This window comes from Leptinotarsa decemlineata, unplaced genomic scaffold (genome assembly GCF_025532065.1).
Source record: "Leptinotarsa decemlineata unplaced genomic scaffold, Ldec_3_MD MMD2_tig00001719_RagTag_RagTag, whole genome shotgun sequence".
In the NCBI taxonomy this organism is placed as follows: domain Eukaryota; kingdom Metazoa; phylum Arthropoda; class Insecta; order Coleoptera; family Chrysomelidae; genus Leptinotarsa; species Leptinotarsa decemlineata.
The window spans coordinates 11,329,273-11,347,105 of NW_027412569.1; the positions used below are offsets into that span (position 1 = coordinate 11,329,273).

General features: G+C 35.6%; 2 protein-coding genes across 3 annotated transcripts; one reads left to right on the forward strand and one right to left on the reverse strand.

Moving 5' to 3' along the window:
• The first annotated feature begins 295 nt into the window (after nt 1–295).
• LOC111515528 (probable peptidoglycan muropeptide transporter SLC46) lies at nt 296–13,949 on the forward strand. Of its 2 annotated transcripts, XM_023171750.2 has the most exons (6): nt 297–617; nt 4,579–5,572; nt 7,781–7,882; nt 8,050–8,187; nt 11,385–11,625; nt 12,724–13,944. In XM_023171750.2, exons 2-6 carry the CDS (start codon nt 4,600–4,602, stop codon nt 12,818–12,820), a joined length of 1,551 nt encoding a protein of 516 aa, XP_023027518.1. In that variant the 5' UTR covers nt 297–617; nt 4,579–4,599; the 3' UTR covers nt 12,821–13,944. The 2 variants fall into 2 exon arrangements, with proteins under 2 accessions (XP_074032614.1, XP_023027518.1); XM_074176513.1 differs by lacking the exon at nt 8,050–8,187 and having other exon boundaries at nt 296–617; nt 12,724–13,949.
• Nucleotides 13,950–15,019: 1,070 nt separating this feature from the next.
• On the reverse strand, nt 15,020–17,451 carry LOC111515084 (uncharacterized). Its single transcript, XM_023171325.2, has 3 exons — nt 17,319–17,451; nt 16,834–17,264; nt 15,020–15,365 (listed from the first exon to the last, which is right to left on the reverse strand). Exons 1-3 carry the CDS (start codon nt 17,374–17,376, stop codon nt 15,183–15,185), a joined length of 672 nt encoding a protein of 223 aa, XP_023027093.2. The 5' UTR covers nt 17,377–17,451; the 3' UTR covers nt 15,020–15,182.
• Between the last annotated feature and the right edge of the window lie 382 nt (nt 17,452–17,833).

Below are 17,833 nucleotides of genomic sequence, written 5' to 3' on the forward strand. Positions count from 1 at the left end.
ACTTAGTAGAAGTGAGAAAATCATTAAGGAGCTACTTAATCGTTGAAACAATTTTTCATATCTGCTTCAAATGGCTGTTCATCTGGAAAATGAACTGATGCTCGGTTCAGTAAAAAAATAGTAAGATTGGCTAGTGAATAACAAAAAAACCTTTCATTCTATAATTTTCCAATTGTATTTCGAACTGTAATCAAACAAAATTTTTTATCACAAGTGTTCTCCAAACATCGATTGTTTTCTCGAGTTGATTTCGAGGGCGCAACAAACCCATAAAGAGACTATCCCATTTTTTGAAAGAACACTTTGTGAATGCACGATAAGACATAAGACGCTAACAGGTACCTAAACAACTTTCCCCTCTTCTAGTTCTAAAGATATTCTTCAAGGACATCATAGGGCGCATCATTTCGGTGGAGCCAGAGAGAATTTTAAGTGTAAGCCGGAAGTTTAGTTGAGTGATATCTTCTGCGGGAGATAAAGGCATTTTTTACCAAGGGATTTGTTCGACCCTCCTCAGCCAATTGTGTATCGGACAAATATTATTGTTTTGGAGCAAAAATATAGTGACACAGATTGTTTATTTATAGTGTTATCGGTTAGTGAACTTATTCGAAAGGGTAAGTGGAATATCAGTGTTGTCTTAGTTCAACTGAAGATAACAATGGCATTTCGGAAACTTATATAATGTCAGTAAATGTTTTCGGATGAAAACCTGTTGGTTTTCCAAAGCTTCTTCCCAAAAACTGATGTCTCTTAAAAAACCCTTTTCAATTTAGACAACAATCCCTTTGCAGCGTTAGATATTTAGCGATGCTATAGATTCACAAAATAGGAACGGCTTAGGTACCTACATTGGCTACATTGAAAGCAACTTTATTTACTTGTCGTTTCAAATAAAAATCCTTTATATTTTTGTCCTTTTTCAAACCATCGTTTCGCATAATTATACAGATGTGCATACACTATCAGCGTCATGAAAATAGCCGACCAATAAGAGAATGAATCATTGCATGGCTATAGAAATTCATCTACACCACTGCTTGTGTTGCTGTTTTCTTCATTATACTGATTATACAGTGAACAAAATTAGTTGATGTGCCTCTAGAAAAAAGCAATCAACATTTTATCATATTCTGCTCTCCGGCTAATTTAATTTTTGAATTATTTTTTCCCGGCAAACGATATACCGGTGCTACCCTTTCTCCGAAGCTTCGATACTCTCTCTAGCACTCTAGCTTCCGGTAGACACGGCCCAGACAAAATAGACATTCCAAGGCATTCCTAATGAGCTGTACAGACGTTAAATATGTCATTATAAATGATGTTCCCATAGATCCTTCTTGAGCGTTCTTTTTTAGCCTAGGTCGAAGCGCTGGATTTTTTTTTGCGTAAGTCTCTTGAAATGTGAGAGCTCTCTGAAAAATGAATATGAGAAAGTTTGTAGATCGTACAATTCTCTACAAAAATTGTTTTGATTTTTAAAACAATTTTTTCTCTATTCGACCAAAATAATCATTTCCGATAGAAAAAATATCTACTCCCAACCCATTGGTTTTCAAACAATTCAAATATCTCATAAGATTGACAATAAACCTTGCATGTCGGCAGAAATTCTGGCAGGTCAAGTCTCTCAGATATGAATCTCTATCACAATAATCATTTCCGAAAAAAATTTTCCAACCCCCACCCTACGTGTGTGAAAAAATTTCAAATTCCCTATGAAATTGAAAATAAACCTTTCTGAAAGAATATATAAGAGATTAGCTGAAAAATAACAATTATATTGAGCATATAAACATGGGTCCGCAAATCCTCCGTTCTCAAGATACAGGGTGTTAAAATAAAAATTAAAAACAATTATTCAATGACTAGACGACTGACTGCTTGTATCTTCGCTGAAGGTGGACACTTCCAACAATTCATTTGAATACAATTTAGTTTCGTTTATTTTAGTTTATTCTACATATTCAAAATTTCCTGAAATAAAATGTTGACATTTCTTGCAAATTTTATTAAAACAAATACTGATTATGCACCCTTGATACAAAAATAACTCTTTCGCTTAAGGATGTCATAAATGAACGTACCCAACAATAATGACCTCTTCAAACGAGTAAAACGTCAAATTCATTTCCAAAGCATTCTTGTGAAAAATGCAAAATATTCGTAATAACTTCAACATGCATCGATTATCAAATAATCGACTTGAAGTTTTCAAGTCCAAATATTTAGAAAACGGTTGCTTACACCGACTAGTAACAAGGGTAGCTTATTTACGTAGATATGATGGAGGAATCGATTTTTTTACTGAAAAATGTGCTAGAAGTACGCCCAAAAAAGTTATGAATCTTTAAAAAAGAAAAAGCCGTGTAGGTGGCGCCCCCTACGAGTAAGAGCAATAAGAACATCAGGTTCGAATTCGACACCTAAAAAACCTCCCATTACCAAGTTTCGTTTAATTAAGTTCAGTATTTCAAAAGTTATTAAAAAAAATTAAAATAACAATGAAACTTCAACATCCTGTATCTTGGAAACGAAGCGTTTCCGGACATTTATTTATTTGGACAATTCATATTAGAATATTGTGAGGAATCACCTCCTGAAGTTTGTCAAAGTACTTTTGAATCACTCTATATATTCATGGATGCAAGAGAATTTGAATTTGAATTTGAAATTCAGGTACTCAATTAAGTTGTGTACCTCTGTTATTACGTACAGTAGTGTTATACAGAGTGTTCCTTAAACACATGCTAATATTCATGGAGGTGATTCTTAGACCCATTTTAAGAAAAAAACTTCCTATGGACGTATGTCTTAAACGCCTTAACTTTTGAGATACAGGGTGGCAAAGTTTTCAAAAATAATCAGTTTTTAAATGATAACTGAGATAATTTTGTAGACATCTTTGGCATATTTGATACATATGTTCCATGCCTCAAGTCGCATTTTCTGATGTACACAAATTTATATTTTTTCAAACAGTGGCATCCCTACGGGTTTCGCATTGAATATTTTTGGGGAAAAAGAACTACGCCAATGCTTTCTTTTCAAAATAAAATCATTTTTAAAATCCTCATTTATTTTTGAGAAAATTTGATCTCCTGGTATTTCTTTGTCCGACGCATGATTTTCACTCAAAAAAATAAAAATCGACAGAAAGCAAATTAAGAAATTAGATCAATTCTAAAGTGAATGAGAATCTGAAAATTGCTTCATAACGCATTACCAATTCCCTAATAATATTTGAAAACATAATCTGCAAAAAAATAAATTTTTCACAAAAACGAGTTTTATTTTATTTTATGACAGTAAGTCTAAACGAATAGCACAAATTTGTTAATTAGTAATAATACCAAAACTGATTATAAAAATTGTTGGAAGTGGCCACCCGCACTTAATATGCATGCTTCCGCCCTTCTACGCATGGAATTACGCACCCGTTCAAATAATCCCGGCGTATTTCCTATAGTTCGACACGCTCTCTTAAATCTTCTAAAGTATTAACGGGAGTTTTATACACAAGAGTTTTAAGGTGACCCTATAAAAAAAATCTAAACTGTTGAGATCGGGGGATCTTGCTGGCCATTGCATAACTTCAATAACACTTCAAAATCAATCAAAACGCGCTGTGACAGTTTTTAACACCAACACCTTACTTTAAACCAACATCAATATTAGCTATTGACGTTTGTACATACAGATAATTCGTTTTTTATTGCTATGGTGGGTACGCTGTTTTTTCTGCTTTTAATCTTTAAAAGAAATCACATATCGACAAACTCCATATTTCCAAGAGGTGCAGTAAATAAATTCTGCTACACGTCATTTATTCCAGGATAGCTAAATTTATGTTTTCATAAATTATTAAGCGGTGCTGCGTTATGACGTAATTTTAATTGAGAACAATGCATCTGACAACAAACAAATATCTTTAAGATCCTCAATTATTTTGCAACAAATCTGATCTCTTAGTTTGCTTTCAGTCGATGCACGATACCGCATCAGATTTTTAAGGAATTTATCCTTAAGTAAAGCGATTTTTATTTTTTTGAGCGAAAACCATGCGTCGGACAAAGAAAACCCAGCAAATCAAATGTATGGAGATTTCAAAAATTATTTTTAATCCAGGATAAAGCAGTGGCGTAGTATTATTTTCGCCACAAATATACATTTCAAAACTCGTACGTACGCCACTGGCAGAGAAAATTAAGAAAATTGTGCATCAGAAAATGCACCTTGAGGCATGGAACATATGTACCAAATATGCCAAAGATGTCTACAAAATTATCTCAGTTATTATTAAAAAAATGATTATTTTTGAAAACTTTGCCACCCTGTATCCTAAAAGTTAAGGCTTTTAGGACATGGAACACCCTGTATAAAGGCTAATGTAATCAATCATTTTTAGTTTAATGTATACGGCTGAAAATGTCCTTATAGGACGAAACTGCAGTAACGTCAGTTACAAATAAAAGTGGTGAAAACACAGAAAGTTTCAATTCCCATTTTTCACATTTGTTCTTCTTGTATCTCAACAAAACCGACACTCTGTGAATAATATTTTTCTACTCATTTCAGGCACCAAGCAAATCTCTCGAAATGGTTTCAAAGAAGACACTGAATATAGAGAAACAAGTTTCATCAGTGACCGTTGAAAAAATAGATGAACTTAAAAATGTTCCTATATGTACCAAAGTCAGGGCAGTCTTCTCGAAGATGACAGTAGAACCTATTTTGGTATGTTATCTGCTATCCAACGTATTGGCGTCTTTCACCAGCCACAATTTAACGTTAGAAAAAGCTTGTAGGGTCAATCTGGGCTTCGACAAAGACACTTGCGATGCCCTGAGTGTTAGAAATCAATCCCACCCCGGGTTCAGAACGAGTGAAGAATCCGTACAAGGCTTAGCAGCAAATATGGCCATCTGGAAAAATATGTTCCAAGGGATAGTTTCTTCCTTCGTTCTCCTTTTCCTAGGGTCGTGGAGTGATAAACACAAGAAACGAAAACCACTCATATTGAACCCTATCCTAGGAGATATCGCCACCTATAACGGTCTCATTGTCAGTATTATGTTTTTCTACGAACTTCCTTTGGAGTTTAACATACTAGTCGAGTCGATACCTTACATCCTCACAGGGGGGATATTCTCCATGTACGCAGGGGTGCACACCTACGTCAGTGGGGTTTCTTCTCAAGAATCCAGGACTAACAGGTTTGGGTCCATTCAAATTGCCACCACCATGAGTGTAACCGCGGGACTAGCTCTCTGGGGGATCCTCTACCACATGATCGGCTTCTACGGCGTCTTTTCTACTTGCTTGGCGATATTGTTCTTCGGCTATGTGTACGGATTGTTTTTCGTCAAAGAAATCGATGAGTTAGGAATGAAAGAAAAAGAAGTGGCGGAAGAAAAAAGAGGAAAGAAGAAAAGTTTTCTGTTGGATTTTTGCGATATTAAACATGTGGCTGATACTTTCAAAATTGCTTTCAGGAAACGTGAAGGGAATATGAGATCAAGGATTTGTTGGCTGTTGGTTTTGAGCACGGTCCTCAGTGGACCAATTACTGGTGAGCACAGGTTTCGGTTTATTATCTTCTTTTTCTGTGGTATTTGAAACATATTTTGGCTAACCGTTCTAAGGGTCTATTGTAAAACACTTTTCCAACACCAGAACAAAAATTACGTTCTCTTGACGCGCATTTGTTATGTATTTTCTCTTCTTTGTTAGTGATTGTCTCTAATATTTACCAGTTTTTTATTTAAAATGTTACGAATCATTACGTAAAATACCAAACAAAGGGCTGTGCGGAATAGGACCTTTGTCGCTATTCATAGAACATATTCCGCACTTTTCGATTTCCAAGCTTTCCAATGCATTTCTCACTTACTCTATGATCGTTCTCCATGGCATGAACATGCGAAACATGTTCTTCGTAGCGAGTTAATGTAGTCCGTTTGGTTTGACCAAATATTTCTTTTCACAATCCTCGCAACTTATTTCGTAAGTCGAGGCATTACAAAGATACTCCCTAAATTTTTGTTTTCTATGTTATGCATGATACGTCATATAAAATTTTCGAATATATGATGGTTTTTCGGAGACTGAATGTCTGGTTTGAATTTTGTAAACGTCATCTTGTATAGCTTGAGAAGCGGCTATTATGCTGGCTGATTAATTTTTCTGGGCCATATAAAAAGTAAAATTGGTGATGGTTTCTCGGAGACGAAACGTAGGACTTTATTAATGTCATCTTATACTTCTTGGAAAGTGGCAATGGAAAAATTGTTTTACTTCTTTGATTCCTTCTTGGATAACACCTAAAATAGATTGAAACGAATTGGCGAATTTCATTTATATTCAAATATCTTCGGAACTAATCGAGATTTCCTAAAATTCCAAAGATCATTTGAATAAACTATTAAATAGGCATTTTTTTTCTAATTTGTCGCATTTCTATTTACTTTTTTCAATGCAATACTTGAATGTTTCCCAAATCTAAAAAAAATCTGTTTTAAAATCTGTTTTTCCGTTAATCAGCTGCCGCCCCCATACGAACGACAACTCTCAGAAGTTGAGAAATTTGTGCTAGCTAAGGACTAACGAGGTCTTACCTTTTAACGTGTGATTCCTAACACGGTTCGTCGTAAAATTCCACACTCTTTGCTGTAATGGAGTTCATTGAATATTGCGTAGAATTGTCGATGAAAATCGATAAAAAACTCATTCTTTCGTCCTCGGAAGTAAACAGAATATTACCCCTAAATAATAAGGGTGATCCACTCCCAACATGTTTTTTATTGTTTGTTTTCATTTCTTATGTGGCATTAAAGAATACATATAACCCTCAATTTTGACCCTTTTATCACCAACCCCTATTTTTAATAGCTATTTAATCATTCAGATCAGTCATTCCCACCAGGCGTCTACCGGTGTCACTTCTCACTCAGTAAACAGCACGGAGTAGGGATGAGAACGAAGCCAGTCTCCTGTCTCTCTCACACAATTACCCTTGTCTCACTCTCCACACAGTTGTTAACTACTATTATTGTTTATCCATCCATGCCACCGCATAATATGCAATTTAAGGTTGGTTCCCCATAATTTGAATACACCACGGCTGTGCAACGGCACACGATTAGTTATTAAATATCGATGTAAAGCGTTGACGAAGCCAGCATTTTAAAGAGAAAGTTCCGAATCCCTGTTATACCTACAGATATGCCACTTCATTTAAAACGTTTGCAATTTCCAATTGGATTGGCATTTGCAATGAATATTAATAAGTCCCAAAGCCAAATCCAGCAGAGTTTTTGAACTCACTGGATTTGCCAGGCATGCAACTGGAGGTTGGATTGCTCTGTAATTTGAATCCACCACGGCTGTGCAACGGCTCACGATTAGTCATTGAAAAATTAATTAAAAACGTTGTTGAAGCTGTGAATTATCCAATATATCGTTGAGGGAATAAAATTATTTATAAGTGTTATTGTTCTGATAGAAATAATGTATGTGGCAAAACGACGTTTGCCGGTCAGCTAGTGAATAATATAAATACGAATAGAAGATTATTGTTTTTGATGATTTCAAATGCTTATGAATATGAAGTTTAGTTAACGGGCAAGAAATTTAAATAGTGTTTGAACAGGTTAATCTGCTTGAGACTCCGTGAGACCGCATTAGATATTCCATGGAACTCCAAATGTATCAGGTACTTCTGCTAGTTTTAAGTAGCACAAAAAACCTTAGAAGAATGAACTACATAATTCACTTTCAGGTGAGAATAATGTTACCTACTATTACGTAAGATACAAATTTGGATGGGATACAGAACAATCCAGTATGTTCCTAACTTTTCGGTACATCACACAAACATTGGGTAAGTGATTCTACTTCTTTATTCATGTGATTCAATGTGCCATTTTATTTTTCATTTTCATTGCTGAAAATTTTGTTAAGTTTGTTTAATGCATTAGCAATCAAAGGAGTGATATTTCAAAGTACTGAAGCAAGTTTTTCATTATGAATTGTAATAGTTATTTTCAGGTATCATATTCTTTATGTCATTCTTCGACAAATATTCGAAAGTCAATGACACAGTTGTGGGAATGGTAGCATGTGGTAGCAAAATAGTTGCCGCATTTTTTTATTCATTCAGCCCTACTCCTCTGTATTTATATTTGGGTGAGTAATTATTATAGAAATTTTTAATTTGTCTTACACTCCTCATAAATGTCATTGAAGTATCAAATATAGTGAATCTTAGTCCAGTGTACAGACTTCCAATGTTCTCCTAAAATTTATAGTGTCCCCCTAAAATATATGTCACACCTGTTGTAGTCCGCGGCTTTGCCCGCGTAGAATTTGGTTTGTCACAGACCATTTTAAACAACTAGTTAAATTATTTTTTTACTGCCCCAAAACTTCAGGTTTCCAACTTTAAAACTGACGAAATTCAATACAATCTGTGAACCCCTATTTTTCCCCTCAGGCGTGGAAATTCCTGATTTCCTTTCTCGATGATTATTTACGCTATACAAAGAACCTACCTGCATATTTCAAGATTCTAGGTTCAGTAGCTTCGACGGTACGTTAATAACGGATGATTTTTAAGAGTTATAGGATTTGATTCTCAAAACAACACAAAAAATGTGAAAACAGTAATGAAATCTTTATTGAAATCGATAGAACGATCAATATGATTAATGTTTAAAGCTGATTTCATTCAAATGTTGTCCGCGGCTTCGCTTTGGATGGCCCATGCGCAAGATCCAATTTTGGCACACTCTCTCTCACATATCGACCGGTATTTCACGTATAAATGCTTCGATATTGGCTTCCAGAGCGTCAGTCGTTGCTAGTTTATCCCTGTAGACATGATCCTCAACATGACCCCACAAGAAATAGTCCAAAGGCGTTAAATCACACGATCTAGGCGGCCAATTGACGAGCCCCAAACGTGAGATAAACTGTTCACCGAAGGCAGCTCTTAATTGGGCCAATGTTTCGCGTGCCGTGTGGCAGGTGGCACCGTCTTGTTGGAACCACATGTCAGGCATGTACAATTCTTCCATTTTGGGCAACAAAAAGTCCTCAATCATCACACGGTAGCGCTCGCCATTCACAGTAACGTTCCGGTCATTGTCGTTTTTGAAAAAGTATTGCCCGATGATGTCACCGACCCATAATCCACACCAAACAGTGACTTTTTCGGGATGCATGTTAAGATATCCATTCAACCAGAAATGAGCCTCGTCGCTGAACACAATTTTTCGATAAAAATGTGGATCTTCCTCCAACTTTGCCAGCGCCCATTCACCAAATGTTAGACGTATGGGAGGTCGTGTGGCTTCAATTCTTGCATCAGCTGTATCTTATAAGGTTTAACACCCAAATCCTTCCGCAAAATTTTCCACGTAGTGGAATAACAGAGGCCCAATTGCTGCGAACGGCGCGGCGGCGAATCGACATTTCACAGTCATCACGAACACTGGCGGATACAGCCGCATTTTTTTTTCGGTCCTCACTCAACGTATGCGTGTTGGTGGTTTTAATGTCCGATAATGTGAACTTAATATTAGATACTTCTTCTTTAATTAGCTCTATTACACACTTATCAAATTTTGTAAAATTATTTTCACGCCTGATGCTTTATTTCAATTTGTCCCAAATCAACTCCATAGGATTGAAAACATAAAAATATGAGGGAAGTCTCAGTATGGTGTGTCCATATTTTTCAGCAATACTCTCAAGGGTAAACACTTTTTCAAATGTTTTTGTCTGTTAAACTTCAAGTAGTTGGTTTTTGGTATATTAATCTTCAGAATACAAAAAAAATCTGTTAAAAATCTGTTTTCCGTTAATCAACTGTTATCCTTAAAAAAATGTTGTATTTCACCTTTCCTCGAATTTTTATTCGGTACTTCGATGAACTGTCAAGAACTATCACAATATTCGCATCCAAATTTGGGATCAATGTGTTTTCAAACCAGTCCTCGAAAATATTAGCTTCCATGTTCTTATGATAGTCAACATTACACTCTTCAAATTTTTTTCAAAGAATCCGGAGCCCATCTTTTACTTCCTCCGCAATGCACAATGATTAATCGCGATCCTTTGTTTGCAGGCATGTTAGGTGTACACATTCTCGAACCATCAGTCCACCCTTTCGTAATTGTTTCGTGAGTGTCATACCAAGTTTCGCCCAAATAGAAAATTTGCCGTTGTTCTTGTCTATATTTAGTTATTTGTTCCAAGTATTTGTTATGCAATTCCACTATTCTTCTGCTTTCCATAACTGCTTGACGTTTGTTTATTATTTTAAATCTAAATACTAGTTTTTTTATCCAATTCTGAAAAGTTTTGTCACAGCAGCTTATGGCCGGAAGTATTCAATTTCTTCCTTATGATTTCAGTTGCAGGAATCTTATTGCTTTCGTAACAGCCGTATATTGTTTTTTTCAATGATTTTATTAGATGAACATCTAAAGGTTTTGGTAATCCTGTATCACATCGCGTCTTTCGTTCGCAAGGTTTGTTTTTGACTATTTTACGTACAGTTGAGAAAGGTATTTCAGTCAAATCTGATGTTGTTCGTAATAGTTTGTTTCCCTCGAAACCAAACTTGAGATGTAGATTCTTATATACATTGAAACATACTTTCTGTGTTCCAATATTCAAAGGCATCCGAATCTTATTCACTGGCATCTGTTTTTCGCATTGTACTCCATCGCTATTGGAATCACTACACCGGAAAAAGTCTGCGTTGTTATCACACTCGTTATTACTATTAGTACTCGTCTAGGGACGCCACATTTTAAACAGATAACAAAAATTTCAAGTAATCATAACTGCACTAATATCGAATTTCAACATTAAAATCGCGATCAGTTCCTGAACTGAACATTGATGGCATGACGGCGATAACCATCCCCGCATTTCCCGATTTCTATTCGTCACCGTAACATGACTTCAAATTTAATTTTATTACTCTTCAGCCAATCATAAAACTCGGTTAATAAAAATTATCCAATTCGAACCGCTAATCCTACAGTCCACGTGGACTAGTTCCTGATCGGTTCATTTCTATGTATTGGTTTTTTTTGGTCTTTGAGAGTGCCGACAACTTCAAGTATACACAATATCGTTTACTTAGAATATACCTACACTGTTTGTGAGTTAAACAATGTGCATTCCAGTTTGTTTTAGATAAATATTCCTCGATTATTTTCAAAAATCGATAAACAATCATTCTAAAACTAATTCCAAACGTTGGTCATACTAGAGTATATCTAGAAGTAGTTGTATAGTCGAAATAAGACGGTAGTTTAAAGAATATAACGTTTTTTAATGTAGTAAAATCAATAAAACTAATATTTCAGGTGCTCTAATAGAGGTTATGAGCGCAGCAACTTCCATAACAATGAAATCAATCCTCTCCAAGTCAGTAACTACAGATGAGTTAGGAAAAATCCACTCGCTTTCTGGTTTAGCCGACGCTAGCATACCCTTATTATACGGTCCACTGTATAGTAAGATATATGCTGCTACCATCTCATTCTTTCCAGGAGCTTTCTATATGACAAGTGCAGTATTGACTATACCAGCCGTACTGATTTACGTGTAAGTGAATTGAAATAGATGTTTATGTAGGATTTCTGTTGCTTCGAAGTCATTGACTTGTCAATTTCTTCTGAGTCTCTAGAAAACACCAGAGCCTCATGAGCACATAACGCTTTTCTACCAGTCTCATGACAACCACTCCAACAGTCGTGTTCAATGTACTAGTTTGTGAAAAATCTTCATTAGGCGTATGCCATATCTACCGAATATCCCTGTCCATAGTTCATAGTTGAGTAGAGACGACATCTCCCCTTACAAAGGCTCCATCGATGGCATAAATAGAAGATCTAATCAAGGAATATCAAAGCCCTATGTTGCGAAGTCTACAAATGGAATAACATCACTACTGAAGTAAATTAGAGTTGACCCATCCAAGTTCCTCTTCCTGGTGAAGAAGACTATCACAGTTCTGCTAGGGTTTACAGTCAGCTGATCCCTCTGGTATCAATTATGAACAACAAACAACATACAACGTTGTTTGGAGGATATTACAGGCCAAAGCCCGACGTGGTTGTTGCTAAGATGACAAGATCATCTGCATAAGTTTGTAGATCTACCTCTCCATCTGCAAGAACTCTACCATATACAGCCAAAGCTAATCTAATAGATTTGGGTGGTACATTAGGTAGTCAAATGGTTAGGGGTATTTTGAAAGTTATCAAAACAATAATTTCTTGTCAAAATTTAATCGATAAATATTCAAACTTGAAAAAAGCGTGTTTGGCTGATTAAATATAATTTTATAACCTGAGATTTTGTTTTCTATAAGTTTTTTTCAAGTATTCCGTACTGCTTTATTCGGAATGGCAAGTTAAGCAAAGGTGCCTACAGAAAATTATAGCCATATCATATAGACATATTCTTTAAAACTAGTGAACAAAATTTGGAAACGCAGAAATCTTCGAGAATATAATTAATGATGAAGGTTAATCCTTCATCACATTCAAATATTAGAGGTGAAGCTTCCTTGTATCAGAAGGTTTTTGGCACAGATGAATATATGCATGAAACAAACATCTAGGGATTTTAATGTGAAAGAATGTGGAAGAGCTATTTCGTTTTCATGTACCGTCCTGTAAAACATTTATTTAATTTCAGGTGGCTCTATATGGAATTCCGGAAAGATGAGAAAGAAGAACAGAGCAGGGTTCAAGAGGTGAAACTACTATCCCTTCATGAAAGCGACAAAACTTGAAAAATTCGAATGATAAATGATTGTATTCTCTAGTTGGATAATGTTTAGTTTTTTTAATCGTTTGCTTACTATCTGTGTGTGATTATTTTGAACCAGCAGAAGCCGTTTTTGAATTGTTAAAACCTTATAAAACTCAATAGGCATAGGTATATTCTCTGAGTTAACACTGGCGAACTATGAATAACTTTCAAGGAGAAGAAATCGGATTTCCTCATGTGTTCTTACATTTTCTATTGCTTCTTTGTAGTATAATAATATAGAAACGTGTAGATACAAAATGGGATGTGAATTTACATCATAATATAAGAAAATAAATTACCACAAGGGTTATTTACTTACGTCAACACACCATATTATTATATTTATGTTATATACAACCTTTCAACTTGGACGAATATGGGCATTACATTTCCATGAATTCATAGCCTACCTATTACGAAGCGAACTTTAAATAACCCAGACCACTGATTATTATAAGAGATTATTGAGAAAAAGTCTTTTGAAGAATAAGACACGCAACTAATAAATACACACATCGGAAAAGTCTAGGGATATTTTTAAAAATGGCAATAATTTTTTTTTAGATCGCTTTAGGAAAAAAAAAGTTGACGGGTGATTATTAAACGAATGTAACTTACAACAAAATTTATTAAATGGTCAAAAATACTGAGTGCGCATATAAGCAAAACTAAAAAAAAATATGGCTCTTCTTTGGCACCCCGAAAAAAAATCAAAATACAAAAAAAATTGGAATCAGTACAAAGTATGGCCTCCACGCTGGTTTATTACGGCCCTACATCTATCGTGCATCGACAAAATGAGATTGTCAATGTCTTGTTGAGGTACATTTGCCCATTCAGCGATTAAAAGCTCTCTCAATTGAAACGTTGTGTGAATGTTCCCCATATGCGAAGTAATTCATCGTTGAAGCATGTCCCACACATGCTCGATGTGATTCAGGTCCGGTGATTGTGCTGGCCATGGCAATACATCAACTCCTTCGTTGGTGAGCCAGTCAGTCACTAGACGCGCGACATGTGGACGAGCAGTATCGTGCATTAGGTGGAAGTTTTCACCAACAGCACCAGCAAACGGACGGACGATAGGTGGAAGAATGGTGTCGAGGTACTGTCGAGCTGTGAGGGAGCGATTTGGAAAAACGAGATCGGTTCTGCCCCATAGCATTACTGTACCACCTCTGTATGTGTGGACTTCCTAGACGTTTCTCAAACGTTCATTATTTCCAGGTCGTCTCCACAGTCTTACTCGACGAGAATCTGGATGAAATCCAAATCTGGATTCGTCTGTAAACAAAACTGTGGCCCAATCATTTGCATTCCAGTTTTGATGTTCTTGACACCACTTTAATCTTCTACCGCGATTGCCTCTCGACAAAGGTGGACATCTAAGTGGCCTTCTGTTGTGGAGATCTGTTTCATGCAGTCGATTTCTGACAGTATCACGACCAATGGTTACCTGGTGCGTCTGCTGCAACACGTTAACCAACTCAGGTGCTGTGATTGTCGGTTGTCTTCTTGCGGTTAAGACCAAAAATCGGTCTTGAACTGCAGTTGTAGCGCGTCCTCGCCCTGGATGTTGTTCGGCTGGACTGCCAGTTTCACGGAAACGCCGCCACAATCGACTGATAACACTTTGGGAAACCCCCAAACGAAGAGCTTCATCAATTTGTCGCATGCCACCTTGAAGAAGCCCTACAGCTCTATTCATCTCAGCCAATGGTAAATGATGGCGTTCCATGTTAAAGCACAATATTTCCAGTTTAATTGCTGAGCAAGAACTGCATAGAATGTACAAACTCGACACTTTCAGATTATTCATTTTAGCCGAAAACCTACAGTTTGTAAAAAACTTGATAAAAGATTAGTTACCGTTTTTGCAGGCTTTGTTCAACCCATAGAAATCTGCAGGGTGGTCGAGTGTACCAATTTAATCGAAATTAAACGACCTCATGCATTTATTTTTATGATATTTAGTATGTTATAAAAATATCCCTAGACTTTTCCGATGTGTGTAGTATAAACATTAAATATTATATCTTACTGCCAGATAGTCAGTTTACACAGACATTACATAGAAATAAGTGTAAGTAAGCACGTTTTTTACTTATAGAAATATGTATTCAATATGTATAAAGTACAATAAATACACAAAAATCAAACACGCAAATAATCAATAATATTAACATTAAATATTATCTATTATTGCCAGATAGTCTAACAAAGGATAACTGTAAATATAAATGCCTGGTATATGTGTAAATATGTAAACAAGTATTTAAAAACCCATCTGACCCTACAGCAAAATTGTGACCAATAAATGGGAAAATATATTTCGTAATGCTTCAGTCCGACTCTATTTCTAGTATTCTTCTTCTCCTCTGACGTTTTCCATCTCTAGGTGGAAGCATTCTTCTCAATATTGAGGTACGTTTTCTATGCAGTTCAATTCTCTGACTTTCATCGAGGAATAACTCCTCGTCATCTGTATCGAGCTCAAGATCTTCCAATTCTCCATTTTGAAATCTCTGGAATAAAACCACATAGATCTTTTCAATAAGCGACAATTTAAAGTACCCCCAAATTATTGTGTGTAGAATTTCCATATCTGTTCATCATCATCATTTATTATAGAAACTATCAAACCGAAAATATTTTCTAACAATGATGATAATAAATAATTCTTTATTCTCCAGAAGGACAATACAAGTATTGTATAGGAGTAGTCGTTTATCTAAAATTAACAGAACATGATTACATTCAGTTAAATTTTATATAACAACAGGTATTCATAACAGTAAATTTGCAGGTATTATAGTCGTCCATCTATAGTAGAGATTAAATGTGTAACACATATATACATATACAGACATATATACATATATACACTTATACACATATATAAATATATTCACCCAAATACACAAATAACAGACAAATCATAAAGGATTTATTTATAGTGCCTGGTCGACTTTATAATAGCATCTTTCAATTAAAAAATGTTCAAGACATTTTTTAAAACGTGTTAAGATTCGACTCTCTCTTACATAGTCTGGTAATTTATTAAATAATAAAGGACCTAGTGAGTTTGGAGAGTTTCTAGATAATTGGACCCTAGAAAAGGGTATATTCAGCTGATTTTTTATTCTTGTATCATGTTTATGAATGCTAGATCTGGTTGAAAAACTGTTATAGTTACTAAATATATACACACAAACTTCAAAGATAAAGAGTGATGGTAGCGTCATGATTTTACATGTTTTGAATAGTCGAGAGGATATAAACATTACTCGTAGTATTCTCTTTTGTGCAACGAATACATCATTAGCTCTCGAATACCTTTCTCAGAGGGAGATGGCATATCGAAGTCTGGAGTCCACTTGAGCATAGTAGAGCATCAGCAACTGATCATTAGACAGAACTGATCTCAAATTACGTAATTGATAGGAAACAGCATTCAATTTATTGATTGATTTTACAGTGTTCTCCCCAGGAAATATGCTCGTCTATATATAATCCAAGAAATCGGACGGTCTTATCAACTGACTGTAAGTCTCCGAAATCAACTACACTAGCTTCTTTTTGTCTATTGTGAAAGCGTATACATTTTGTTTCCTTTGTATTTAGATGATGTGAGTTGGCTCTAAACCACTGAGCCATATCAAAGGATTTTTTTTACATTTCTGACTTATACAATATTCATCCCTATCTGATACAATAACTGATGTATCATCAGCGTAAACGATAATTGAGCTATCACATATCTTCACAATATCGTTGATATAAAGTATAAATGAGATAGGTCCTAGAGCCGAACCCTGAGGAACACCTACGAAGTAAACGTCGAAGTTCTGCCTCATCTAACATACTTTCCAGAGACTTTCCAGTTCAAAGCAGACTCATAAAAACGGACAAATCTTTTGAGAAACTTAATAGAAGCATTCACTAAAAAACCTTCCTAAGGGAATCATATCAGAAAAGATTAGAAGATCTCACCATGAACTTCTCCATTCGAAACTCCTCCTCCCGGTTGGTCCAGTCCCTCAGAATTCTGTCGAGAGCAAAAATGACTTCTACAACATTTCCATCGCCTATGATAAAGAAGTTGTTATCGAAGAACAGCTGGTAAATTCTTGGTTTGTAGTTGACAGGAAACGAGTCTCTTTTTATGTGCCACCTGCTATATTCTTTGTAATACTCCATCGAGCAATGGAATATGACTTTCTTACTGACGTGATCAGAAATTTTGGACGGTTCGAACCTGAACCTTATTTTCGAGCTGGTGAATTTTGTAATTCTCAACGCAGGTAAGTTGAAAATAGGCAGACTTTTCCTAGCGAACACAGTGGCGAAAGTAAGTTCTCTCTGTTCTTCGAGGTCTCTGTCTGCAGCTCTTTCCATTTCTCGTTCATTCATCAAATGTTGTTCTGAAACCAAATCTAAATTCATGAAGATAAATACGTGACATTCCTGTTATTTACCGATCCTCTGGTCCTGGTTGTAACTTGTTTCAAATCTGGATGATTCACTGCTGGACATGATCGGTTGACATTGACAAAAACAACTGCGAATTATAAGCGACGAAAACCTTGAATGTGCATTCGCCGGCTTTCTCCGAATTTTATCGGTATAGGCGGGGATCTTGCCGACAAATATGCACAAAATTTGACAATATTGATTATGAAGCGTCGTAATTTTAAAATTGACTCAAAGTTTTAAATTGGAACTATTAATCCACCAATATTTCAGTGTTCATATAAAAGTATTTGTTTCGAAAGAATATTTATATGAAAATAGGTGTTTCAGGAGGGCTTTTTAATGACGCTTTTATTAACTTCTCCTGTATGTATGTTTGTTCGTTTGTTTGCTTGTTTGTAACTCTCCTTTTCAATTCATATTTATTCCCGTTTAAATGCTCGGGTTCTGTATTTGACAGAATTATCGATATTATTGCTTGATCTATTCGCGGGCAGATGGCGCTGTACGTAACATTCTT

Coding starts and splice junctions, on each gene's coding strand:
- LOC111515528 (XM_023171750.2), top strand. CDS start 4,600: ATGGTTTCAAAGAAGACACTGAATATAGAGAAACAAGTTTCATCAGTG. Junction 7,883..8,049: donor GTACATCACACAAACATTGG/GTAAGTGATTCT, acceptor AGTTATTTTCAG/GTATCATATTCTTTATGTCA. Junction 11,626..12,723: donor CCAGCCGTACTGATTTACGT/GTAAGTGAATTG, acceptor ATTTAATTTCAG/GTGGCTCTATATGGAATTCC.
- LOC111515084 (XM_023171325.2), bottom strand. CDS start 17,376: ATGTCCAGCAGTGAATCATCCAGATTTGAAACAAGTTACAACCAGGAC. Junction 17,265..17,318: donor CAACCAGGACCAGAGGATCG/GTAAATAACAGG, acceptor ATTTGGTTTCAG/AACAACATTTGATGAATGAA. Junction 15,366..16,833: donor TTCGAATGGAGAAGTTCATG/GTGAGATCTTCT, acceptor GTTTTATTCCAG/AGATTTCAAAATGGAGAATT.